The sequence below is a fragment of the Acomys russatus genome, chromosome 19, assembly GCF_903995435.1.
Source record: "Acomys russatus chromosome 19, mAcoRus1.1, whole genome shotgun sequence".
NCBI classification, from domain to species: domain Eukaryota; kingdom Metazoa; phylum Chordata; class Mammalia; order Rodentia; family Muridae; genus Acomys; species Acomys russatus.
In genome coordinates, this window is record NC_067155.1 from 51,410,189 (window position 1) to 51,437,347 (window position 27,159).

Sequence of the window (27,159 nt, forward strand, 5' to 3'; positions counted from 1 at the left end):
TGTGAACAAGATAGTGACGTCCCTGGACAGCCACTTGGACATGGCTTGGAGGACCACCACAGTCCTGGGAGACCATGTGGACGAGAGTAGCTTTCAGGGTCTGACCCCAAGGGATTCTCTAGAAGGTCCCTGAGGCCAGATTTGGTCAATAAGAAGGAACTGGCCACGCATAGGTCACAGGAAGGGACCCTCCGATGGCCTCTTTGTGAAGGCAAGAGGGGAACAGGGGCAAGCTTCCGGGTGGAAGTAGGCCCAGTGTAATGTCCCATGTGGTGAGGACCACCGACTTTATTCTGGAGTTCTGGTGGCAGGGCAGGATCCTGCTTAGGAGGGTGTGTGTGTTTATGTGTGTGTGTACACGTTGTGTGTGTTGTGTGAGTACGCACAGGTTAGGAGGTGTCCCATCTGTTAGTCTCTGTTTTATTTCCCTGAGACTGGGTCCCTCACTTAACTTGGACCCGGGCTGGTAGTCAGCAAACCTCAGCGATCTTGTTCCTGCCCCATTGCACTGGGCTCACGGGTGCACACAGCTGTGCGTAGCTTTTGACGGCAGTGCCAGGGCTCTGAGCTCAGGTCTTTGTGCTTATGCCGCAGGTGCCTTGGCCCTGCACGGTCTCAGTCAGGGTTTCTGTTGCTGCGATAAACAACACAACCAAAGGCAACTTGGGGAGAAACAGGTTCATTTCACCTTCTAATTGCACAGCACAGTCCATCTCTGAGGGAAGGCAGGACAGGAACCCGGTGCAGGAACTGAACCAAGAGGCCACGGAGGAACAGCGCTGGCTTGCTCTCCATGCCTTTGTTTTTGTTTTGTTTCTGTTTTTTGTTTAGGTTTTTGAGACACAGTTTCTCTGTGTCTCCTGGCTGTCCTGGACTCACTTTGTAGATCAGGCTGGCCTTGAACTCACAGAGATCCACCTGCTTCTGCCTCCTGAATGCTGAGATTAGAGGCACACACCACCACGCCCAGCTTTAGCCTGCTTATAGCACCCAGGACCATCAGTCCAGGAATGGCACTGCCCACAGCGGCCTCTGCCCTCCTGCATCATCAACAACCAAGAAAACGCACTGCAGGCTTGCCCACGGGCCATTCTGATGGGGGCGTTTTCTCAATCAACCTGAAGGACTCTAGCTTGTGTCAAGTTGAACTAAAACTAGCACATCTACCATGTCCCACCCTCAGTCCCCAGTTGAACATTTAAAATGGGGCTTTGGGGTTGAGGGTGTAGCTCAGGGGCACAACACTTAGCTAGCTTCTGCCAAGGCCCAGGGCTCTACCTCAAGTTCTGTGGATAAATAAACCTGGGCCACCATGAATGGACTCCTGGACACATATCCCACAGCATCTACTCCGTGGAAGTGTCACCACAGCAGAACAACGTAGGAAAGTGTGAACAGCCGGTACCTGGAGCCACCGTGCTGTGTACAAAGTGCCACTTGCCATCTCGTACATTGGAGCACACACCATATCCTGTTCCTGCTCCACCGTTCAAGCAGTGGGAATGACCTCACAGTTGAAGGCCGGCTCGCCACGGTGGCCATGCAGCTGAACCTTAGAGGCATCATATGACTCAGCCCCGGATGTCTGTTCAAAAGCTGATCTCTGGCCTGGTGTGGTGGCGCACACCTTTCATCCCAGCACCCAGGAGGCAGAGGCAGGCGGATCTCTGTGAGTGCAAGGCCAACCTGTTCTACGTACCGAGTTCCAGGCTAACCAGAGCTGCATAGTGAGACCCTGCCTGAAAACAACAGCTCCTGGTCTCAAACCAACCAGAAACATAGGTTTCTGTTCGTGACGAGGAGGCCAGCCACGCTTCATGGCTATCCCTTCCTAGTCCACACACTCAGGTAGCTTCAGTACACCTCTATTGAGGGCTGAGCCTGCATCCCTTGCTATGTGTCCCTGGGAGGGAGGGATGGAGTGCCCAGACCAGGCATGAGAGGGCCACCACCAGCTGCAGAGGCTGTGTTTTCCTTCTGTTCTGCTCCCTGGCCCCGCTATCTGCCACCCACCCAGCCTCTCAAGCCCCCCTTTTCTGCACAGGATGCTCTTGGGACTCGCTTGGCTGGGGCGTTTGGTTTGTCAGTCCTTGATAGTACAGTGTTTGTTGAATGAGTGAGTGTGTATCGGTACATACGTGTGTCATACAGTCACAGTATGGCTGTGAACTGTCAGGTTCTCCTATATTTAAGTTTGGAGTAGAAGACTCCAGGGGCTTCTCAATGCCTTCCCTGGATTTTAACCATCACAAACCCCTGAAGACCCAGTGCAGGGGCTGGGTCGTGCCAGGCCCACTTCCTCACCCAGGAGGGTCTTGGTGACTCAGGACAGAGCTGTTTGTGCCTTTGAAGGTCTTACCTTCGACCTCCCTCAGAACGCCTCAGTTCTGACTCCATCAGCTTCAGAACTCCATGCTTCTGGGGGGCTTGGTGCCCCCTATAGACCAGAGTTTGTTTAGGGTAGGATTGCGCTAACTGTGGTGTGGTGGAGGTCCCATCTGGCTTCAGGCTCTGCCAGGAAATGCTGTGTGACCTTAGATGGGTTGCTTTACCTCTCTGTGTGTCGTGTTCTCATCTGTGGGACAGTGTAGTATCAGGTTGTTGGGAAGACCAAGGACCTCCACAGTGTGGCGTGAGCACAGTCTCATCTCATGCTGACATCTGTCCTTATACTACTGTCATTTTCTGAGAAATGGGTCCTAGCAGATATGAACGGACATCCACAATGCCCTGTAGATCCTTTTAGGGTGTCCACAGTGCTGTGATCTGGGGGTGGGGGACATACACGGATACCCTGGCCGTAACTGACGAGTTGTCACTTGATACTGCAAGCTTGGGAGTCATGGGGGACAGCGGCATTCCAGAGGGGATGGTGTCATTCCGATCCTGCTTCTCCTGGATCTCCAAGCTGGGCCTGAGGTCTCCTGGGACATCCCTTCTACCATGCGATACAGACACCCTGAAATCTTCCCTCACTCTGATAGGAGGAACCCAGCAACAGACTTGGAAGGAGTTAGGTGAACATGTGGAGTCTCAGGGTTAGCCTCCAGTCAGCCTACAGCCAAACTCAGCCCTCCACTCGCTTTTGTAAATAAAGCTTTATTGGCACTCTCTTGTTCACATAGGGGCAGAGTCAAGCCAGGTGCTTTAGATAAGAGCTTGCCAGCCAGTCTAAGGTCCCAGTCTGCAAACTTGGGAATGTGCTGGAGCAACCTGGAAATGTATTTTATTTTTGTTTGCATGGTTTTATTTGGGACAGGCTCTCACTCTGTAGCTCTGGCCCGCCTTTTTCATTTGCTGCAGGCCTTCTGCCAGTTCCTGGGGTTCCAGGTGTGCCTCCAGCCAGGGGTCGTGGTGATCTTGGTGCGGTTGGGGTCTGGCATCCTTTGGGCATCACAGGGACCAGGAACCACAGCTCACACCTGCCCGCAAAGCCACAGCAAGCTTGAGATCCCTAGGCATGGCTGGCCGGCACGACCAGCCAGACTTGCAGGCTTTGTGATTTGCCAATTTCAAGCAGCTGGTCAAGGGACCCAGCACCCTTCAAGTCTCCCAGGAGCCAGTAGGGGCCAAGCACATGGCTTCATTCAAGCCAAGGCACTGTTAGGCCAAACGCGAATCTCAGACCAGGACAGCCTACCCTCCGCTGTCACCCTTATCTACAGGGGCTCAGCCTGGGGTGCAGGGGCACCTTATGGTTTATGCCATGGGCTGCAAAGTCTGAGTCCTATGCTTGGTTCCAGCCCCTCACCCCGGCACCCTCATGTGGACGTGGGAGATACATCCGAGTGGCTTGGATACCATGCCACTGCATGGGAAAGCTCAGGCCAGATGTGCTGACAGCTGTGAAATGTGCCCCCCTTCCATCTCCTTCAGTTCTGACCCGCAATTTCCATGGTTCACCTTGGGCACATGAAAAGGGAACACTGTTGAGCTGACAGGAAACCCATTCAGGGGCCTCTGTCTGCCAGAATGAGGCTTTGCCCCTGGGCTGTATGGAGAGCTAGGATCTGAAAGTAGGGCTGAGACTGGCTGGCTGACATCTGGTACCCAGCTGAGGAGCCAGCAGCCATGCCTAGCTGCTTCTGGGCAGGATGGCTGCCCCGGCCCCTCCCATTAGAGAACACGGGGTTCTTGCTAGTGGGGATGGAGTGACCTGAGCATCCAGAGCAGACAGAAGTGTTGCCTCCAGGCCCATGGTGGCTGTACAAGTCAGGCTCTAGCTCTATGTGCCATGATGTCCCTGTCTGTCCCCTGAGTTCCTAAGCCTGTAAAAGACAAGGCCTGAGAGCCGTGGTGGACCCCTGTGGTTTTCTGCTAGGAGGAACAGTGGAGGGAAAGAGGGCTGTTCGCACACACATCCCCCACACACACCTTGTGTTGGTGTGCTTGCCTGCACCCCACCCAGCCCCCACCCCGTCCTCCAGGGCTTTCTGCAGGTGCTCCTCCACTGGACTCAGCATAGAAGGCAGGAATGGAACCCGTGTGCCCAAGTGTGGTGTTTTTCACGCTTGGCTCTGATTCCAACCTCTCCCACCTGCCTGGCTTCCCAGCTGCCCTGGCCTCCGCGTTCACCGTCCCTCCCTTCCCCAGTTTCACCTGTCTCCCGTTTTCCCTCCTGCCTCTGCTCCCTGGGCTGTAGCAGCAGCAGCAGCAGCAACAACAACAGCAGCAGCAGCAGCAGCAGCAACAGCAGCAGCAGATGGCACGGAGCAGCCAGGAGGAGAAGGAGGAGAAGGAGAAGGAAAAGGAGGCTGACAAGGAGGAGGAGAAGCAGGATGCGGATCACGAGAAAGAAGAGCTCAGCAAGTGAGGCCTTGCAGCTGCTCAGCCGCACACCTGGGCCCTGGGGAGCGGGAGCCTGGCGCCAGTTTGGAGCCCCAGTCAGTTCTCCCAGGCTTTTCCTCCCGGAAGCCTCTGCCCCTCCTTCCCCCACCCCCCACCCTCTCTGCAGCCCCCCAGAGACCTAGGAGACCAAATCGCTCATTTGAGCCCTGCTCCTGGACTCATAAATCCAGACAGCCACTTTGGCACTCAGCCTTGCCTCCCCTTCAAGGCCCCTGAGGTCCATGAGAGAGAGAGAGAGAGAGAGTGGGCCGAAGAGCCTCCGGAGGGCAACATGGATGCAAGCATCTGGCAGCCCCCATCTTCATAGTCACCCCCACTGGCACCCGACAGCTCCAAGCCAGTGGGATAGGGTGGAGGGGCTGCAGGTGCCTGTGATGTGCCCCCCCCCCCCCCCCCCCCCCCCGAGCACATCAGAGCCGCCCCCCTTCCCCGTCTCCACGGCTCCAGCCAGCATCTTTCAGGAAGCTGAATGGGTGACAGAGGTGATAAATCTGCCCCAGTTGCTTCTGAGAAGTCAGGTCCCCATGTCGTGTGCACCCCCACAGCTGGGCTGGGCTGCGATTCCCCAGGCATGCAGCCCTGGGCACCCTGAGCAGATTGCTCTGTAAAGGCCCAGAATTAAGTCCTCTGTGGCTGGTAAAAGGGGCCGCAGAGAGTCCCGAAGGCCTCTAGTAGGGTTCCCCACTCCATGGTTGGTGGTGTCACTGGTGAGCATGCCTTGAGTTCCCACGGGTGACATGTGGGTCAGATGATCACACAGCTGCCCTTCGAGGGGTCTGCCTGCCCACAGCGCCCTCTTTTGGCCAGCAGCTAGCACCTCGTCCCTCTCTCCTGCCCCAGAGGTCTCCTCCAGTTGTCTTGGGATTTCCACCCTCAGCCGACCCATCCTGGTCTCCCTTCTCTGACCGTGCAGGGAAAAGACAGATGACACTTCTGGGGAGGACAATGACGAGAAAGAGGCCGTGGCCTCCAAAGGCCGCAAAACTGCCAACAGCCAAGGCCGCCGCAAAGGCCGCATCACCCGCTCTATGGCCAATGAGGCCAACCACGAGGAGGCCACCACCCTGCAGCAGAGTTCAGAGCTGGGTGAGCAGGGGCTGGGCACTGGGAGAGCTAGGGTTCCTGAAACTGGAGTGAATGCCCATAGCTGAGGGCCTGGGTCACTGCATTTGGGGTTCAGCCAAGTGTGTGCCTACTGAGCTCACCCAGGGCTTTCTCTCTTTACCTCGGCATCTACACGTGCACAGAGACATTACACCTAACAAGAGTATCTAAGAGATTCCAGGAGCCTAGAACCCAGACGGTGGTGGAGCTCAGGACTCAGAAAAGGCCGTGAAACCCGCCTGTTCTCCACCCACCTCCCGTTTGTTGTCTTAAATCAGAAGATTGAGCCATGTGGCCATTTCCCTGGGGTGGTGATGAGCTGGGCGAAGTAACCTGTTAGGAGGACAGTCGCACCTTTGTGGGTCTTGGTTTCCTTTTATGTTTTAGAGGGGTTCCATCCGACCTTCTCGTGGTTAAAAGAGGGTGAGCTGAGCTGCAGTTCCAGGGGCAGCCTCTAGGGACAGCAGTGCTCACTCATCCTGTGCTGTAGATCTTGGCTGCCTGGGTCTCCTCCCAGAGGAAGCGATATGAAGCCTGTTTTATTTCTCACAGACCCCGCTATGGGCTCCCTGGATCTGCACTAGGCCCCTACTCCTCATGGGAGTGGCTTGGGCTTTTATGTATGGGCTACTGGGGGGCGGCATAGCTTACCTCTGAGTCACTGATATAATTGGGATTTGAACTCAGCCCCACTGACCACAGATCCTACGTGGCTCTTGTGGGTGTGTGTCAGCTGCCACTTGGTGGCAGTATGCCCGAGGGACTGTGAGAAGCCTTAAGGCACACTTCATGTGTAGGATAGCCTGCTAGGCTGAAGGGTAGAAAACATACCCTCAGCCTCTCTCAGTGCTCTAGAATCTTCTACCCATGGCATGTAAAGCCTCCCTTGGGGGTGCCCTTGGAAGGACCAGGGACTCTGTCCAGGAGACAGCCAGGGCTTGGCAGCAGGAATGGGCACAATCCTCTCTGTTCCCTTTCTGCCCTGAGCTCCTTGCTGGCCTCCCTGTCCCTCAGTTTGAATAGACCACACTGTGCCTGGCACAGTTCCCAACACTCCCCTGTCAGGGACCCATAGCTGAGTTCTCGTCAGGCCCCAAGGGGGGCTGTTGGAGGGTAGTGTATAGTCCAAACAAGGCCGCCTCTACACAACCTGTGCCTGACTTTGCCCCTTCTGAGGGTCTTTGTTGTCCTTGGACATGCTAGGGAGACAGTAACAGTCACCAGTACAAGAGGAGTCCCCAGCTGTGGTGATGTTACTCACGGGACATGGGCAAATGCTGAAGAGCCATTTTGACAGTCATGATTGGAGTAGGGCTGTGAGCATCTAGACCAGGAGTTCTTGACTTTCCTAACCCTGCAACCCTTCAGTACAGTTCTTCATGTTATGGTGCCCCTCCCCCCACGCCCAATAAAAATATTTTGTTGCTATTTCATAACTAATTCTGCAAACATCTGATATGCAACCCCTGTGGAGGTTGTGACCCAGAGGTTGAGAACCACTGGTCTAGAGGAGGCGTGAAATGGCTTCCTCTGCACAGCAGGTCCCCTGTCCACCTGTAGTTCCCTGCCCATCATCCCTCCCTCACACTGTGACCATGCCCCTAGCTAGGTCACCCCTTCCAGGTGTAATGGCCCAGTCCCTAGCCACCTCAGTTTCCTTGTCAGGCAGCAGATCCTCACAGCATAGTGAGCTGTGGGGCTGCATGTGAGAGTATGGGGGCCTGCTGTGCACAGGGCCCAGCCCCCCAGCATGAGCATCAGGCACTGCGAGAAGGGGTTGCTGGCATTAGGTCTCTGCTTAGGGGCTCCTACCAATTGCCGTGTCTGTCTTTCAGCTTCCATGGAGATGAACGAGAGTTCTCGCTGGACTGAAGAAGAGATGGAGACAGCAAAGAAAGGTAAGGAGCTGTGCGTGACGGTGTGCAAGGTGCCTGAACTTGCCCCGGGTCCTGGAGCCGTGCGTGACGGTGTGCAGGGTGCCTGGACTTGCCCCGGGTCCTGGAATGTCTGTCGTGCAAAGCGGCTCGCACAACTGGCCTGCAGTTGGAGTCTCCAGAGCCTCGGTTGGACCTGCCAGAGAATGGGTCTGTTCTGCGAGTTAGTGGGCTGTACCTGAAGTGGAGATGGCTCAGGAGCCCGTGGGTTGAATGCGTGAGTAGCTAGCACCACTGGGCCCTGAGGACAGTGGACAAGGTGCCTGGTGGAGTCGCAGCTCCCTGGCCATTGAGGCAGGCCGCTGTGTCCGTGGCACTGTAGAGCTTCCTGTTTTCACATAAGTGTGTGGCTCTTAACATGGGGTCTCAAAGGCCCCCATGCTGGGTGCGGGTTTGAGCTCTGCAAGCATTCGGAGTTTGTGTCTGGGTTTGGTGGTGTGTTCACAGTGCCTGGGGTTCCACTCCCGGGAACTGTCATAGGCGCTGTCTATCACAAGGCTAAGACCGAATTTGCAAATAGGGAGTTGCTGGCTGTTGGTGACCTTGTGACATTGATGTGACAGACTGGGCTAGGCCATCACACCCTCTGAGATTGACACCTCACACACACACCCTGCTGGCTAGACAGGAACCCCTAACCCCAGCACCTCTCTGAGTCCTGACAGTAGAACCTGAACTTTGAGGGGATGCCTCCTGGGGCCCTGGTAGCCCTGGTGACATTATCATAACATCCCCATTTGCATGTGGCTGAGGCCTTCACTTGCTAGCTCGGTGACCTATCTCTGAGCCTCAGTTTACTTATCCCTAAGATAGGGGTGCCTGCAAGGATTTAAAGCCAGGCATATTAAGGGTCTCAGGATGGATGGCTTTCACCAAGGGTCCCAGAGCTCGCAGCTGTGAACATCTGTTCTTTCCCCCACATACTCTCTGAGAGACATGAAGCCACCTGCTCACTTGAAATGTGGCGCTGCAGTGGTAGTCCCTGGCTCTTTTACCCTGATTATTTGAGCTGTAGCTCCCATTCCTGCCCAGTATCATTCACGAGGAGCTGAGGTTGTAGGTCTCCTGTAGCTCAGGAGCCAACTTAGTCCTCTTGTCCCTGTGGCTGCTGTGTCCAGGCTGCGGTGTGCATGGTGGGAGCCAGTGGCTTTTATTGGGAGCCCTAACAAACCTGCCGCACTACATCCTCGGACCTACTCCGGCCCACTCACTCTCTCGTGAGGTTTGCTGAGGGTTTAATGGGCCCGGTGGGAGTGTCCCACACCACCTGAGGAGCAGCCACCAACCTGGAGGACCATGTGTCTTTCCTGGCCTGTGCCCTCCTCCACCTAAGGGTCGGCCTGGCCTGGGGGGCTAGAGCAGCGCTCAGAAAGGACAGTGGGGAAATCTGTTCTCAGGGCTCAGGGTTGTGTCTCCAGCCGGCTGGGTGCACTGTGCAGTCACCCCAGAGGGATTGCGTTGTCCGTTCTTTGTTTTTTTTGTGTGTGTCTGCGTTGTGGTTTGTGGCATGAATTCTAAAGAGGCTTTATGTAATGGTCCGATTCCCATGGTTTAATCTCCGCAAAGAGTGTATAAGGGACTTAGCCATTGAAAAGCGGTCTGTTAACCTGGGCCTGGTGGCACACGCCTGTCGTCCCAGCACATAGAGGCAGCGGCGGGATGAAGGGTGGGTTCAGTCTCAAGTGGGAAGCCAGCATGGGCTGCATGAGAGCCAGTCTCAAACAAACAAAACCTCAAAAACACACCTGCATTCACCCCACGGTGGTGTGCTGCTGCTCTCCACACCCCAGATGGGAACCCTGTACCCATTATGGGTCCTTCCTGCCCATCAGTCCAAGGGCGAGGCAGTGCTAATGGACTTCCGGTCTGTGGCTGGCCTGACCACTTACAGGAATGATTCCTCACGCCTGGCTGCACTCACTTAGCCTTGTTTTCAGGGTTCCTCATGCACCTGTGAAGGCTGCAAAGCTCCATGAAACATGGAGTATGACACACCATCCCCCCCCCCCCCAACACACACACAGGTTCACTGCCTGTGGGCTCACCTGGTGACAGTGGTGGGTTGTCTCTACCTTGAGCTGTGTATGCTTCTGTGAACATCATGTGATGATCCCTTTGCTTTTATCCACATGTGGGTCCTGGGCTCTCATTCCGACTGTGCAGTCGCTCACAGGAAGTGCCCACGTCTTTCCATATCCCGAAGCGCTTGTGGCCCCTCAAGTGTTTTGTTGCTGACACCAGGAGGCTTCTCTCTCTCTCTCTCTCTCTCTCTCCTTTTTGGAAGGGCAGATCAGGAGGTGGGAGGGAGGTGGGATGACTCACCCACTGGGATGGAGCGCCCTGATGCCACTGTCTCAAGGTTAGGGCCTATAGGGAGGGCTGGGAGCTCATCCCCAGTGATCCTGGAGCCCATGTGCACCGGCCCTGCTCAGTGACATTTGAAATAGCGCCGTGAGCGCCGGCGCGGGCCGCTGCTGTGAATTACAGCAATCTGAACAATTATGCCTGCTCGCAGTGGCTGCTGATGGCTGTTCCGGAGGCGGGGGCGGGGAGGCAGGTGCGCGCAGCCCGTGGTAGCTCCTTTTCCACTGCTTGTGGGGGTGAGAGGCTAAGAATGTTCCAGAGCACCCTGCTGAGAGAGTGCTGACAACTTGGAGAGGAAAATGACCCCAGCCAAGCTGTGTCTCAGGCAGATGGTACTCACCCATTTTGGGCCCAGGCTTGGGTAGGAGCCCTCAGGGAACCCAGGCAGGTAATCAGCCAGGTGTCCCCCAAGCATCCTACTGGAGCATCCTCTGTAGCCCAGCTGTGAAGGACAGCTGCAGAAAAGCCAAGCCTCAAGAGAAACATAGTTGGATTTCCTGTGTGTGTGACCTCAGACCAGTCACTTTCTTAATCTATATAACTAGTCACTGACTTTGGCATAATAGGAAAATTTTCTCTCCCTTGCTCAGGAGACTAGAGGTACAAAGGAGCATTCCTTCCAAGGCTTCAGGGAAGGTTCTGCACCCCATCCCACCTCAGGTGGTGACCTCACACTGCTGACGTCCATCCTCTCATGACCTGGCTGCCCCCTCCCCCTATGTGTCTGGATTTCCTCAACCCCCTCTTTCTTTCTTTCAGGCAGGGTCTCTTTGTATCCTTGGCTGGTCTTGAACTTGAGGAAGTCCAGGCCTCTGCCTCATTCTTAGTCAGCCCACGCCAGCAGAATAGCTGTTTGGCTCCTTTGTTGCTTCCACGGGTTCATTTCCCTGTGCATAACTTCCGGGTGAATGTAAAATTTTAGTTGGGAATATTGTCCAATTAAGCCACATCCGTGTGGCTTTTTTGATCAATAGTCAATAATCAGTCAATAGCTGACCTTGAAGTCTTGATGCCTTAGCCATTTTGGCACCTTGTTCAGCCCTGTCACCTCTGCAGCTCCCTGCTCTGACCGCCTTCTCATTTCTGCCTCAGTTTCAATTGCCTCCCTCTGCCCCTGCCCCCAAAAAAAGAGGCAAGAAGGTCTGCCTTCCAAGTTTACCATCAGGTTGGAAGGAGCCAAATACATCCAGCGGGCACTCAGGTGGCAGACTGCAGGGCAGCACGCAGGCTGGGTTGGAGTCCTAAGGCTGCCTCTTATGGAATCTGGCCTGAGTGGGTACCTGCGGCTTGGGGCTGATCCTTGCCTGTGTCCCTGTGAGTGGGATGTACTGGCATGGCCTGCCAAGCAGTTATTCAGCTACGAGTGGAGGGGCGAGCTCGCTATATGGAGTAAGACATCCTGCTTTAAGGCAAGTGGCTGTTATGCAAATGAGGCAGAGGCCCAAAGGTGTTGAATGGGCTGCCCAGGACCACAGAGCTGTGAACTGGTGGATCTGGGATTGGAAACCCAGGGCCTCTAGTGGCAAAGCAGGACTGAGAGGTGAGGGGATTAAGTCAGTTGGTCCCTGAGCTCCTGTTTTCTAAGTAATGAAGGAAGAAAGGGAAGGGCAGCTAGTGGAGCAGATAGCCCTGTGTCAGGGACAGCTCACTCAAGTGAAACATATTAGAAACCCAGACAGTGAGGACGTGAGAGGCAGGAACGCAGAGGCCGCAGTGGCTTTGCTTACAATGGTGGAGTTTCTGAGTTTGGCCATTATTTAGAGGACGGAGGGGACTTGGAGTTGGATTCTGGCGACCTGATGGTCCAAAACCTCTCTGTATGTGGTGCGTGCGTGCGCACGCACATGTTTACGGGGCTAGGCTGCTCTCGGGGGCTCATGCTGGGTGAGGCCTGAGTCGGAGCAGGAAGCTGCCTCCTTAGGAACTGGGTCTACCCAGGGACCTGGCCTCCTGCCTGCCTTAGGACATGGGCCACGGTGGGAGGGAGGGGCCTATAGGGCTGGGCCAGTGGCCTCAAGTTCCCTGAGAGGTTAGCTTGACCCCTAAGGAATTTTGACCCTGGGGTGCGCGCCCCCCCCCCCCCCCCACTCAACTTCCACTAGGAGCACTGGATGCTGTCCCCAGGGCAGGCAGTGGAGGGCAGAGGTCCATGCTAGCTCTGCTCAGGAGACACACCCTCCCTTGAGAGCCCTACCTGGCAGTGATGTGGTCTGGTCTCATCCTTTTCATGGTTGAGAACCTAGGCCTGGTGGGGTGGTGCTCAGCCACTGTGCTGTCAAGAGTTCATGCTGTCCCCATTGCCAGGCCACGCTGACCTTTCCAAGAATGCACTGTGTGCCTCCTGGGGAGTCCTGTGCACAGCAGTAAAGTCGCCTGGCCAACCGGGTTGTATGCTCAGCCAGAGGCTAGTATGCTGAGTTCAAGGGCCACGAGGGCAGAGCCAGGCGCCGTCCAAGTGAGGAGATGATGTGTGAGCATGGAGATCTCCATAGGCAGGATGGAGACAGCCCTGGAGGAGTGTGTCTGAGAGGTCCTTGGCCTCTTGTGTTGTGATGGCTCTAAGGGAGAAAGCAAGGCTCCTGTATGGACTCAGGTATAGGCAGGCATGGGACTGGCTCTGGACTCTCGTCTCTCATTGATGCCCTAACTGTAGACCTCCCTCACTCCAGACCAGCATCCGCCTCCTTGCTGGGGAGGGACAGGTACTGAATGACCCTCGCTTGTGACCTTGTGTTCCTATGCACACCTTGTTTCTGATTTGCCCATGAGAAAGTGGCATGGTGGAGGAGTATTGCCTCAGCAAGTGTAGCCAACCAAGGCTCTGGGGACAGGGCCTGACCCTGCAGACCAGGCTCTCTGTGGCTCTGCCGATGGACGCTTGGCCTTGGGTTGCGTCCTATTGACTTTGTCTCACAGGTGTCTCCCATGTATGGAGTACGGCCCTGGTACCCATGATTAGCAGGTACTAGTGCTGAGGTCCAAAATGTGAGGTGAGAAGGCAGCTGGGGCAGGTTCAAGGGTGAGGTCATCCCACATGGCACACTGTAGTCTCTGGGCTGCTGGTGCTCAGTGACCACACATTCCTTGAGTCCAGCACAGACTCAATATTTTTTCAGGAAGGAGGATGCACTTCTTGCTCTGGGAAGGTTTTGTTTTTCAAGGGAGTCTAAGAAAGCTTCTGTGAGGGTAAGGTTGGCGTGGGGGTACCCTCTTAAGCTTATTCCTGGGAGGAGCTGGGAGCCACGGTCTGTGGGAGAGCGAGTCCTCCAGTGTGCTGTCCCAGGTCAGAGGTCTGTACACTTGCTGAGCACAGGCCCCTGTGGAGGGAGTTGGGCCCCAGAGCCACTGGAGACTTGGTGGATCCCAGGTAGCACATGGGGAAAGGGTCACCTTGGCCACCGTTTCCTCCTCCTCTCTGTGGTGACTGGGCTCCTTTAGCCCTGACTCAGGCCCCCTGCCTTGACTTCCTGTCTTGGCCAATTTCACTTCCTAAGTAGCTGCCTCTGAAATTCCTTCCTTAGAAATTAGTGGGGTGGGGGAACCCAAGACCGCAAGGCAGGCTGGCCAAACAGTTACACTGAGCATGTGGGGCAAATGCTCCCAGTGTTGGGAGTGCTTCAGCCAACTCAGGGGTCCCCAGGATTAACCTCACCAGGGACAGACACTCATGGGACCTTCCTGGCTCCCAGGCTCAGAGACTTGGGTGTCTAGAACCTTGTTCATTTTTGAGCGCCTCTCATAGCCCTGAGCACCTTGTGTGGAAGGACAGCAGTTGTGGATGGGTGCAACAGAGGTGCTGGTCTCACTCAGGGCATAGATGCTGTGGAGATGAAATGCCACTCCCCATTCCCCATGTCCCCCAGGACCAGAGGCAGGGCCCAGAATGCTTCTTGGGCAGATGCAAATATCCTGGGCCCTTCTCAGGCTTCGGAGCAGTAGAGCTGTCTGTTCTCTGGGGCTCTTCAGCCTCTGGGTTTTTGGTTTTCCTTCCAGGAACACCCTGACATTTTCACAGGCAATGTGCTCGCATAGGCCCCCTTTGGAATGCTGTGGCCCCCTCCGCCCCCCAGTGGAGCACAGTGGGATTCTGTGGGAAAGACCTGGGTTCTCAGCAGTATTGGGATCTCTCCACCAGCTGGCCCCACGATACAGGGAAGTTCCAAACCTGTCTGTCCCTGTCTTCTGGGCTTCTAGAACAAAGTGGAAGGGCAAGGGCCAAAGAAAGAGTTGGTCCTGGAAGTCAGCCTGACCGGATGCTGCTCTAGCAGGCAGCTTGGTTGTCTTAGTCTCCCGGGAGCCATTGGGACCTTGCAGCAGGTGCTATCAGAGAAGACAGGGTGTAGTAGGTAGCCAGGGTCACCAGACCCTTAGGTCAGCCCTCTGGGAGCCCCTAGCCCTTCCCCCATCCCTCACTCCATAGAAAGCTAACCAGCCCTGGCCACCCACAGACCACTGGGAGGCTGGCTGGTCCAGGCGTTGGGGGCCTGTGAGGAAGGGAGGGGGGTGCGACCGCAGGTGGAACCGGCTGGCTGGCTGGCGGGGAGGGCTGGCGGGCGGGCAGGCGGAAGAGACTGCTTGCTCCCTGCCTGCCGGGGGTGGGAGCTCTGTTTTTCTGGATCCCTCAGTCTGTTCTTACCGCTGCTGACGCTGCCACGGATAGGGAGAGAGGGAGGGAGCCTGTGCCAGTTGGCCCGCCCAGCCGAACCTGGGCCTGTGCCCGGCCCCCGCCCGCCCCCGCCCGCTGCGTCTGGAGGTCACATTCAGTCCTGACGCGGCTCGCTGGGTCAGGCAGCAAGAAGAGCTGAGCGGAGCCCGTGGGTCCCACAGCCCAGCTGCATAGGGACACAGCTGCCCGGTCCTGACCTGCCCAAGGCTGTTGGATTTCATGTGGCTTGGTGGGTCTGGGGGCTCGCAGCCAGCACCCTCCCCAAGTGTCCTCCCTGAGAACACTGGTGCCTAGAAGAACCGCGGACGCCGCGTGCGCACTGGTGACGCCTGGCACAGAGAAACCCGGCACACAGAACTGACAACTTCCCGCTGTCGTCGCCTTCGCCTCCCCCCGCAAGCGGGAAGGGCACTGCTCTGCTCCCCGAGGCAGCGGCTGGAGGAGTCCTGGGTCTGTGGGGTGGCAAGCAGCTCCGCCCCCAGTGCCTGCTCTTGCCCTCTGCTCCTGGGGATGTGAACAGAGCTTCAGTCAGAGGATACCAGCCAGAGCCCTAAGGAGCCTCGCGGCCACTGCTCCAATCCCTGGAGCATCCTTCCAGCCGGATGTTTCCGGAAAACTTGGCCGAGGGGGAGACGCAGATGAGAGGATGTGAGTGGCCCCCAGCTGGGGATGGTACTGGAAGGTGGGGTTGGGACTTTGGGCTGCAAGTGTGATGGTGGGGGAGACTTGGGGCTTTGGACCCATGGCCATGCCCCCCCCCCTTTCCCTAATGCCCTTTTTTGCCTTTCTAAGGTGCAGCCAAGACCTCCTGGAAGGAGGCTGCATTCTCTGGGCTCCAGGCTTGGCTGGGGTATTCTCAGAGGGGCTCCCTGGGGTGGACAGGGCAGCTGTCTCCACACCATGGGACACAAAATGCTCCCGTGCTCAGAGCCCCAAAGTGTGATTCTTAGAACAAGAGCCTAGGAAGCCGGTGTCTTCCCAGGGTTCTCTGGGAAGGGCTCTCCGATAGCTCTGCCCAGTGCTCTTCTTCAGTGACCACATGTGTTCGGGAACAGCTGAGCGTCATCCCACCACCCTGTCAGTTCCTCACTTCTATAGGCTGAGATAGTTAAGGGACTCAGCTGCCCCTACTCCTTGTTGATTTAACTGAATTTGGAAATGTCTGCTCCCCAGGATCAGGCCACCTCCCCCCCGCCCGAGTTTCTCCGTCACCCCACCCCCAACAGTTCCAAATGGAGACCTGCCTTGGGGTTCCGGAGGCCTGCGATCCCTCGGCCTGACGTGTTTGCTGGGCCCTCTTGGCCCATGCTCGGGAAATATAAATAACCGCAGCCCCGGCCGCCAGGTTCTGGAAGTGGCAGCTGCTGCTGGCGCGGGTGGAGGGAAAGGTCAGGGGCTGAGTTAACTTGATCCTGAGCCCTGGCCTTCCCTGCCTCCTGTCCTTGAGGATCCCTGAGAAGCAGCAATGGAGCCACGTGGCTCTTGTGGTCACTGCAGGCCAGCAGGTGGCCTGACTGTCCAACAACCTCCCTGAACCATGGGGCCCCTGAGGCTGCTACGGTGGAAAGCTGGGGCTTCAGACCCACTTCAGAGCTGGGTGAGGTGGGTGGGAAACTGTCACCATCTGAGTCTTGACCAGGGTGTGGGGGCGAGGCCAGACAGACTCAGATTCAAAGCTGTGTAGACCTAGGGGGTCACTTGCTGGCGAGTTGGGGTTCTGTTGTTTCCTTTGTTTGTAGGAAGCCACCAACTGGTGTTTGAATGAGGGTGTGAGGGAGGGAGGGAGGGCGTGGGTAGGGGGTAGGGAGGCCCTCCCCTCCCCATCCCTCTCCGTCCCTCTCCAGCAATTGCAGTTACAGCTTTGACATATGTAGAGGAAAATGACTTGAAGTTCAGTGATGGGAAATCTCTTAGCGTTATTACCAGTGCCTTTGAAGCTCCGTTCTGGCACTATCCAGCCTCCTAACCCCCACCCCAGGGCCTGGTTCTGCCACTGCCATAGGAAAGTGGCCAGCTTTGCCTCTGGGACGCTGGGGTCCATTGAAGGTTGGTGAGGTGTGAATAGAGGGTCCACAGCCTTGTAGCCCAGGGCTCGTGGCCTCAGAGTTGAACTGTGTCGCGCCACTCCAGGGGGGGCGGGACTCAGAGCTTGTGAATAGCGAGGTCTGTGGCTTTGGTGGGCTTGGAGTGGGGGGCCGCAAATCTGGAGTTTCTCCCACCATGTGGTCTCAAGCTGTGACTTGGAGACAGATCCACCCATAGCTGCTGAGCCCATCCAGGCCAGGTGGGCCTCCCCCCCCGCCCCCCCCCCGAGTCTGGCGAGAGCTCACCCTGCCCCCTTCCCCAGCTTAGCCCTACTCCCGACCTCTACTCCTCCACAGCTTTTTCCCCCCTTCACCTGTGGTGAGACCGGAAAACAGGCTTGCTCTCCTGAGGCCTCACTGCAGCTGTGCAGTGTCAGGGCTAGGTCACAACAGCTCCCGCCCAACTGGGGAGGGGAGGAGGGAGAGGGGGAGGCCTGTGTTCTGCTCCCTAGAATCTTAACTGTGGCCTCACTTCGGGGCCATGCCTGTCACCGGCTGTGCCCGTCGGTCTCGGACTGGCCTGAGCCCTCACCTGCCCTCCACCTGCAGGCCTCCTGGAGCACGGGAGGAACTGGTCGGCCATCGCCCGCATGGTGGGCTCCAAGACCGTGTCCCAGTGTAAGAACTTCTACTTCAACTACAAGAAGAGGCAGAACCTGGATGAGATTCTCCAGCAGCACAAGCTAAAGATGGTGAGTCTGCTGGGCCCCCTGGGGACCGTGCACAGCCAGCCAGGCCTCCCACCGCCGCCCTCACGTGGCCCCTGGCTGCCCGGCACCCACATGGGCGGTGTGGGTGGGCTGAGGCCTGACTCAGCCAGGAATCCACCGTCGTCTTCAACACTCTGGATTGGCGATCCAGAGGCCAAAGGGCCCTGAGTGAGCTGCTCGGCTTCTGCCTGGCTGCCCTTTCAGGTATCAGGGCTACAGTGAAAGAGAAGGAGGATCCCGAGAATCAGAGGCCATGGGAGGCCTTGGGGACCAGACACATCCCACATTGAAAGCTGTGAGGTGTATTCGTGAGGACCTCTTCTACACCCAGGAGGGCCTTGGGAAGCCACCAGGCCGCCTTCCCACTATCTTCCTCTCTCTCATCTTGGACACACTGTGGTCATCACCATTTTAGAACTGGGGAAACCGAGGCCTGGAGTAGCTCTTTAGCCACCTAAGTGGGCGCCTGCACTCAATAGCTGAGTAACTCCAGCACCCGCTCCCAACCTCCTGCTGTGGTCTGAGGTTTGGGAGGGGGCTTTGCGCCCACCCTTCCCTGGGCGTACAGTCGTGTGGATTTCTGCACGACTGAAGATACATCAGTCTTCCCTGTAGCCTGCCAAGGCCCAGAGCCGATCACACGGCAAGGCAGGCCAGAGATAGTATCATTCCATTAGAATTCTTCTCAAACCCTATGCAGAATCCAGGGGCGCCCTCCTCAAGCCCGCTGGGGCCGCAGCTGCCACCCTCATGCCCCAGGTATTGCTTCCAGCTCATGTCCCTCTGAGCATATGCCTGCCCAGGTCTTCATGTTTCCAGGGGACTCCTCCCTCTATTCCCAATTATCCCTGGGAGGACTTGAGGACCCAGCTGTGGGGTGGGCCACCCATGTGACCTGAGAAGTACTTTCTCCCTGCTGACCTGTTTCTTCATCTAGAAGGCGGACGCTGGGGGTGGGGGCGGCGCAGGGGACAGGATGGCAGGTGGTCCTGTGAGTCAGAAATGAGGTGCCTGTGAATGGAGGGACTTTGTGGAGTTTCCTGCCTACTTGCTGTTTATGATATCTCCCTGTCCTTACATCTCTCTCTCTCTCTCTCTCTCTCTCTCTCTCTCTCTCTCTCTCTCTCTCTCTCTCACACACACACACACACACACACACACACACAACACACACACACACACACACACACACACACACACACAGAGCCATTACCACCAAGGGCTGTGTGAGTGAGTGAATCTGGGGTTTGCCGCTTATAGGCTGTGTGGCTTTGGACAAGTGTCTTGTCTTCTCTGTGCCTCACTTTTGCTGCCTGTGAAATGGGAAGGACAACAGTCGCCTCCAAGGTCTCAGGTGGGGGCGGGGGTGGGGCTTCTCCTCAAATGTCAGTACCAAAACTCACCAGCTCCCCACCAGCTAAAGCCATGGGAATGCTCATGGTGGAAGGCTTCTAGGTGTGGTGTATCTGTCCCAGGTGAGAGCTGGAGACAAGCATGCACAGAGTCACTCACTCTGGCCCGGTGGGTTTGTCCCCTGGATCTGCTGTGGCTTGTGCTCAGGGCACACAACTTGGCCTCTGGGCCTCAGTTTCCAGCTGTGTACTAAGACATGGATGGGGAAGCATCAGCTTCAGGAATGTAAGGAGCCGGTGCCTTCCACTGTGGAAAGCCCAGAGCCAATGTCTGGTGGGCAGAGGCATGGCTGGAGTTTCCTTGGGAGCTGGCTAATTCCGTAGTGGGATGTGGGCATCATGATGGGCTCCTGATCTGAGAAGGTGACTCTGGTCTGAGTGCAATGGAGCCAGGCTGCTCAGGAAGAGGATCCCTATTCCCGATGTTGTCATTCAGGTGGCTGCCAGGAGGGCAGCCTGTAGCAGAGGTGGGTTGATCTAACACACACACACACACACACACACACACACACACACACATACATACACACACCACGACCTCAAGAGCCAGCTGGTCCCGAGGACCACGATAAGAGCGGTAAGCAGAGGCAAATACCCTTGAAGCACAGGCCAAGCACCCCGTGGTGGGAGGGTATAAGCCGGCCTCTGTAGAGCTCCTGGCCTGGGCCGTCTGCTTCCTGCCTCCTCAACATCAAACTCCTCCTATAAAGAAGGTGGGTCAAGCTGGACATGGTGGCACTCAGGAGGGTTGAGGTAGGAAGATCAGGAGTTCAGGGCCAGCCTGGGCTACAGGGCTGTGTCTCAAAAAGAAAATCACAGAACAAGACGGTCATTTCTGTCCAGTGAGTCCCTGAAGGAGTGGCTAAGGCCTTTGCTGGCCCAGCCCCATCTGAGAGCAGGGAGGCATGCCACCCTTGGCCACCCAGGGAGCAGGGGGAGGCAGGAGGTCAGTGGGTGTCCCCTCCTGCTTACCCTGGGCCTGGCCTACACATGGCGGCTGGAGACTCGTCAGGAAACGGGAGCTCGGGTGGAGCCCGTGTGTCGCAGGTTATGTAACATTTGGCAGCCGTGTCCTTTTTGAGGTCTCCCTCCTCCATGCGGCTGAAGGCTGCCCTTCTGTCTGTGTTCTGGCCCTCGGGGCTCGGCCTCCAGGTTGCTCAGTGTGTCATCTGGGCCCTGGCCCTGCTGGCCTGGCTTCCTCCTGCTGTCTTCTCTCTGAGGCTTCTGGGAGAGGCTCCAGGCGGGGATGTACTTGAACTCTAACAGGCAGGCCTCCTTGACTCTGAGCTTTGTCTCTCTGAGTCAGTGTCATTGTCTCTCTGGCTCGTTTGTGTAATGACATGGCTTCGGAGTCCGTGGCTCTACTCCAGGTGTGGGAGGGAAGCAGTCAGAGTAGGCAAAGGTCCCAGTTGATGAGGAATAAGCCTGGTCAGGAGATGCCGTAACACACGTTTAACTTCCAGCATGTGGCCTAAAGGTGCCGAGACAGGGATACAGAGAGAGTGAGGGTTGGAGGGCATTGGTTAATCCCCCCCAGGGGAAATCTGAGAGGGCCTCTGGGGGATGACGCTGGAGCCAAGGCTTGAGGAAGTGAGTGTTCGCTATCTGGGGGAAGGGTGTTCAGGCAGGGAGCAGCCTGTGCAAAGTCCCTGGGGCTGGCGTGGGGCCTGGAAAAGCAGACTTAGACCATGTAGAATAGCAGGACTGGTGATCTGGGGCTGATGTAAGTGTTAGGGAACGCCTGGAGTCTTGGGTTCAGGGGTGACATGCCCAATTGGCGGGGTAGCTGTGCATACATATAACTTGATGCCTTGCAGATTCCCAGTATGCAGTAGGTGCTTAGTAAATGTCAACTGTAATTGGTGTTTGTGTCTCCAAAACAGTGCTTTCACGTTCCTACCATCTCTTCAGTGCTGGGGCTGTGGCTGGGTTTCCCATGGGCTCTAGAAACATAGGGTGTGCTGTATCGCCTGCCCATGGCTCTGCCAGGCTGATGGGCTCCTGTTTCCTGTGAGTGTCCCTGCAACCTGTTGTCTAGTTCCTGTTGCTAAAGATAGACAAAGGAAGGGGATCCCCAGCCACATGCCACAACATCCTTGTACCCGCAGACTGGAGCCTGGGCCTCCTGGGAGGTGCCAAGACCAGGCCCTGTGTGGGCGTGGGTGGCAAGGCAAATGTCCCACAAGGTCTGTGTATAGTTAGATCAAGCCTGCATTTCCCTGTTTGTTCCCGTGTCCCGGGATCCTGGTGTCTGGGACTTGGGATGGCGCGTCTGTAGCTTAGGGCCTGCGTGACAGTGAAGACAGCAAGCCATGGCCTCGGAGCATGGCCATGGTATGTTTCCAGGACAGAGTGTCATCAGCCAGGTGTAACAGAACTACCTCCTCTCAGCATCTACTGACCTTGGTGTCCTCTTCTGACCTGTGTCCCCACCCCTACCCCCCGCTGTCATCTTCAGTCTTTTCCCAAAGAAGATCCTCAGTTGCATCATGCCTTTACCTGCCACGCTTCTCTTCCCGCCTGGCCCGTGCCTCAGTGGCTGCGTCCATGGAGGCTCTGCTTACACTTCCTTTGAATAGTGCCAGACCAGTACCAGGGGCGTCCGTGAGACCTGAGGTAGCCACTGGGCATCTCAGACCACACCCTTTCCTCTCATACTAAACCATGCTCCCACCATGCTAGATCCAGAATAGCGGCCAAGGTGGGGCTCCTAGTCGGCTCCAGACCTGTATGTACTCTGATAGCCTGCAGCTGGGCTGAGCTTCTACCCAGCTCAGTGGAGGGACACCGAAGTCCAGTCTGGAGGGGACTTTGAACAACCCCCCCCTTGCTGGGAGGGTGAAGACGGGGCCCTGAGTGGAGGAGTAGAGGTGGGCTGGAGGAAGGCAGACTGCAGCATGGCCGTCCACACCCCCGAGCCTTTGCGCGTAGGCCTCTCTCTCACAGAGCCTTGCCTGGATGTTCCTTCTGTACTCAGACCCAGACTCTAGTGTCACTGTCCTAAAGAATCCTGATCACCTGTCAGGCTGGCTTGGCCCTAGGCTTGCTCTATCCTTGCTTGATCCCCTGGTAGCCCTTGGCCAGTCCCGAGTCCAGACTTGAGGATGTGTGTTGCTGGCTTTGGAGGGTAGTGGCTATGTTGTACTTGCCGAGTCTGTATCCACGGTCCCACCAGTGTGCATTGTGACATGGCCTTCCCATGCTGGCCTGGTCCAGCCAGTTCCCAGGGTCCCACTGGGACACCTGGCGCTGTGGAACCTCTACGGTAAAAATAGCGCTGGCCTGTGTGGCCACCGTAACGGGCCGAGTGGGAAGGTTGCCCGCTTAGCCATGCAGCCAGGCCCACTGCCCTCACAGGCTGTGACGGGGCCTCAGGCATGCTGCGTCCTCAGCCTTGACCACTCCTGTTCTGTCCCAGGAGAAGGAGAGGAATGCACGGAGGAAGAAAAAGAAGACCCCCGCGGCGGCGAGTGAGGAGACAGCCTTCCCACCTGCCGCTGAGGATGAGGAGATGGAGGCATCCGGTGCAAGTGCCAATGAGGAGGAGCTGGCCGAGGAGGCGGAAGGTGAGGTCACTGACCTCGGAAGGGAGGGAGAGGGAAAGGGAGTGGACACACACACATTCTCTCTCTCTCTCTCTCTCTCTCTCTCTCTCTCTCTCTCTCTCTCTCTCTCTCTCTCTCTCCCCTGCATCTCTCTTTTCCTAGGTATCCCCTGGTTTCCTGGGTCAGGCCTAGGGGTGACCACAGAGAAGCCTGACAGGAGCTGTGCTTAGCCTGGAAGCTTCTGCCTCAGGCCTCCCCGTAGTTCATATGCTTCTCTGTAGGGCCTGGTGTGACCCCAGGAGGCCAGGCCATGAGTCTTCCCAGCATCCTAGGCTGGGCCCTACCTAGGCTGTTGGTATCAAAGACCTTACCCCTTTGTTGATGCCTTCCCAGCCATCCCCATGAGCAAGGTGGGCATAGAATGGAAGGGAAGTCGTGGAGACCAAGCTTGCCCACAAGAGTGGGGAGTGACTATGAGCCCCAGAAACTGGTGGGGTGTCACATATCTGCTTGGGAGCAGGGAAGGGCCAGGGCCAGGCTGGATGAGGCCTCTCTTACCTCCTAGGGCAACAGCATGAAAGAACCCAGCTAGTCTCTCAGAGCCAAGAGCACTGGGCTACAGAGACTGAGGTCCAGGCAGGACCATTTGACCTAGGACTTCTTGTGTAGTAACAGTCATGGCAGCCATATAGCCTTGTTTCTGTCACTACAGCCTGAGGAGCTCATGGAGAAGACTGAGGCATGGAGAAGTCACTCCAGGTCCCTAAGACTTGATTTGGCAGCTCAGCCATAGCTCTATGCTTTGTGGCCTTCAGGGGAAGGGGCCTGGTGATGTGGGTCTGTAAAGTGCCTGCTATGTAGCGGGCTCTGTGAACATGCCTGGTGCTCACCCTGGGTACCTGGTGGGGTGTCTCTGGGCCTCTAGCCATTCTTTCCCAGCCTAAGCCTAGTGCTTAGGGTGGGGCCCAGCAACGGTTGTCACTGCCCCTCAGGGCTCTGAGGGATGCTGGTGTGGACAAGACTGACAGTGACTAGTAGGCACCAGCATCTAAGATGGGAGCTTGTCTACTTGTCCACAGGCGTTCTGTGGCTCCAGCCTCTTGTGTCATGTTGTGGGGTTGTGAGGAGGAAGCCCAGAGGCCAAACCCCACTTTGTGGCCCAGGCAATTTGATTACTTCTCTGTGTGTCTCAGTTCCTCACCTAGCACTGAGCTCCCCGAGGGTCACATGCCCTGTGTGCCCACGGTCAGCTCTGTGCTAGGGTGACTGGTATCATTTCTGGGAGACACACGCATCCTGCTCTGGGCTCCAGGCAAGGGAAGTGAGAAGCGGAGAGACTGGGGACTGATTGACAAGGCTGGGGTGCACATGGGATGAGGGCCTCATTGGTTTGTATCCCTGGCACTCACACAGGGCTCTGTTGACCCTTGACCTTGGCCTGCAGGGGTCTTCTGCAGGTCACTGCACCTGTGGGTGGCCAGGGCCTCCCTTGGGAGCTGAGCCAGCAGGTTCCGTGGAAGCTGCCGTGGGTTCCCTGCCCTCTGCCAGCCACACCCTTCCCTTTCCACAGGACTTGCTGTTCCACCTCAGCGAGTCCTCAGTTCTAACTCTGCTCCAAATTCCTTCCAGCCCTGCAGGCTTCAGGGAATGAGGTTCCCAGAGCTGGGGAGTGCAGTGGCCCAGGTAAGAATGTGGCTCTCCGTGGAGTGTCTGTCCTCCCAGCATGCTCCCTTGCTGTTGTGGCAGCATGCCCTGCGTGTCTTTTCTCGTAGGTTTGCTTTGGGACTTTTTCCCTGTTCTATGGCCTCGGCCTTGTTTCCAGGTGTCTCAAGTCTCTCTGTTTTGCGCGTACATGTGCGTGTGTACGTGTACACACACGCACGCACGCACGCGCACGCACACACACACGCCCCACCCCCCGCAGCCTGGAGAACTTCTGGAACAGGTTCAATGGGCCTACTCTCCTTCACAGGATGCTCCTATGTAATTGTATCATGCTGTGCTGTCAGCCATGTTGTAACACGCTCATGGTCCCCGGGCCTGTACACTTGCTCTCCAGTTTGGCCTCTGTGGAGGTTTGGTTCCCATTCTGTGGACGGGAAACTGAGTCTCCCAGGGGACCACCAAAAGTTGGGCGTAGAGCCGAGTGGAGCTCAGATATTATCTGCAGACCTCAAATGAAGACCTGTCTTGAGGCTGTGCTTGGACTGGCCCTGTAGAGGCACTGGCCACATGCAGAGAGCCCTGGAGTTTGGGTTGGCTAGTCTGCGGACAGCATGAGGGAGGAGCCAAAGTTGCAAGCTGGTCAAGGACAGCAGCAACCCGGCAAGGGTCTCTAGGGCCCTGTGAGGGACAGGGCTCACCCGGATGTGTAGGAGCCTAGAGGCTATTCCAGTATTCCTTGAGAGTGCTGTCACATCCCAGGTGGCAGCACTCTCCTCTTTCCTCTCACCCTGAACACAGCTGCTGTCAACAACAGCTCTGATACTGAGAGTGTCCCATCCCCACGGTCGGAGGCCACCAAGGACGCTGGGCAAAACGGGCCTAAGCCCGCTGGCCCTGAAGCATTGCCTGCTGCCACCCAGCCACCTGTTCCTCCGCCAGAAGAACCCGCAACAGCCCCCGCTGAGCCTTGCCCAGCCCCTGATGCCAGCGGCCCACCCTCCCCGGTGGCTCCCCCATCCCCTGCCGCACCCCCGGCTGCTGTTGCCAAGGATGAGCAGGAAGGCCAGGCTGCTGCCGTTCCTCAGACAGAGGACACCAAGGAGCCCAAGCCTGAGGTAGAGGAACTTATGATCGATGTGGGAAAGACAGAGGAGCCCGAGGCCCCCGAGGAGCCACCCAGGAGTGTGAAGAGCGAGCAGGAGGAGGAGGCTGCCGAGGAGGAGCCTGAAGACGAGGCCAAGGGCGCCCAGGCCGCCGAGGCTGTGTCTGAGGCTCCGCTCAAGGTGGAGGAGGCTGGAAGTGGAAGCAAGGCAGTCACAGCAACCAAGGGTTCCAGCTCGGGTGCCACTCAGGACAGCGACTCCAGTGCCACCTGCAGTGCCGACGAGGTGGACGAGCCTGAGGGAGGTGACAAGGGCAGGTGAGAGGCACCAGGTGACCCTTGCTGCCAGCTTTGCTTCTTGTGTACTTAACAAGCACCCTCCGCCTGCCAAGATTAACACAGGTGGCCCTGTCCACCTTGGAGCCTGTGGCTGGTTTGTGGGAGTCAACATGAAACTGAGACTAGAAATAGGGGTGTCTTAGTCATTGTTCTATTGCTGTGACGAGATGTCACGACCAAGGCAACTCTTAGGAAAGAAAACGTTTAATTGGGGTCTTGCTTGCAGCTTCAGAGGTTTAGTCCATACCATCGTGGTGGGGAGCAGGGCGCCAGATACGATGCTGGATAATAGTTGAGGATTACTGTATCCTCATCTACAGGTGGGGCCAGGGGAGAGGGAGGGAAAAGGGGGGAGAGAGGTCTGTGTGCTGACACTAAGCCTAGCCTGAGCTTTTGAAACCTCAAAGCCTGCCCCCAGTGACATGCTTCCTCCAACAAGGCCACACCTCCTAATCCTTCTAATCCTTCCAAATAGTGTCACCCCTTGGTGACTTAAGCATTCAGATACATGAGCCCATAGGGGGACCATTCTTACTCAGACCACCACCAGGGAGGTCATTCTAGAAGACAGTGGAAGGAAGATTGACTTGGGCAATGTGGAGCTGAGATCTGGAAGGGAGGCAGCCATAGAAGGCTGCAGGGGGAGAATGAGCTAACGATGTGTGCGTGCGCTGGTGCCCTCCAGCTATGATCCAGACCAGGTGGCTTGAAGTAGCAGAGTAGTGGAGGTAGAAGGTCCAAATCCAGGCGGCATGGAGTCACACCCATACTATACAACTTTGAAAGTACCCATCCAGCGTCTTCCACTGCTCATGGTTGCCTGTGGTCCCTTGGCTTACAGACACAGTTCTCTGACATCAGCCTCTGTAGTCAGTAGGTTCTCCTGTGCCTCTCTGTCCAAATTCCAGCTTCCGTGAAGGGTGCCAGCCTCCCTGTGATGATGTCGGCATGGCTTCCTGACGAGATCTCACACACAGGGCTGTTGCATGTGTTCCCAGGGTGATAAGACAGAAAGGCTGCTGCCCACAAGGGCCAGGCCTGTGGCTGAAGGGGGCTCCCAGTGAGCCAGACTGCTCCAGAGATGGCAGTGAAGATGCCACCTATGGGCCACTGATTGAGATGATGTCACCCCAGCTTTATCTCTGAGGTGATAGCGGGTCTGTGGAGAGCATTCTGATTAGCACCATCTCTGCCCTAGGGGCACACCAAGCTTTTTAGGTGGCACCATCTGGGCACTCAAAGGCGGGCCTGGAAACCTTTCCGCATCACATCTGGACAGCCCCACCCACCTCCCCGGCAGCTGCGGGAGTTGTTTTGTGATGAGGCAGTGTGCTGTTTGTTTTGATTGCAAACAGCAAGTCTGTTTTCTCACCCCCCACCCCCAGC

General features: G+C 56.8%; 1 protein-coding gene across 1 annotated transcript in view; it reads left to right on the forward strand.

The window, feature by feature from the left end:
* The window catches only part of Ncor2 (nuclear receptor corepressor 2), a 125,663-nt gene that overhangs the window by 67,322 nt on the left and 31,182 nt on the right, over window positions 1–27,159 (forward strand). The window contains exons 14-20 of the mRNA XM_051162146.1: window positions 4,652–4,809; window positions 5,762–5,934; window positions 7,788–7,850; window positions 17,550–17,692; window positions 22,541–22,688; window positions 24,297–24,350; window positions 25,131–25,752. Coding sequence (XP_051018103.1) covers window positions 4,652–4,809; window positions 5,762–5,934; window positions 7,788–7,850; window positions 17,550–17,692; window positions 22,541–22,688; window positions 24,297–24,350; window positions 25,131–25,752 — 1,361 coding nt within the window. The remainder of the gene's footprint in view (window positions 1–4,651; window positions 4,810–5,761; window positions 5,935–7,787; window positions 7,851–17,549; window positions 17,693–22,540; window positions 22,689–24,296; window positions 24,351–25,130; window positions 25,753–27,159) is intronic.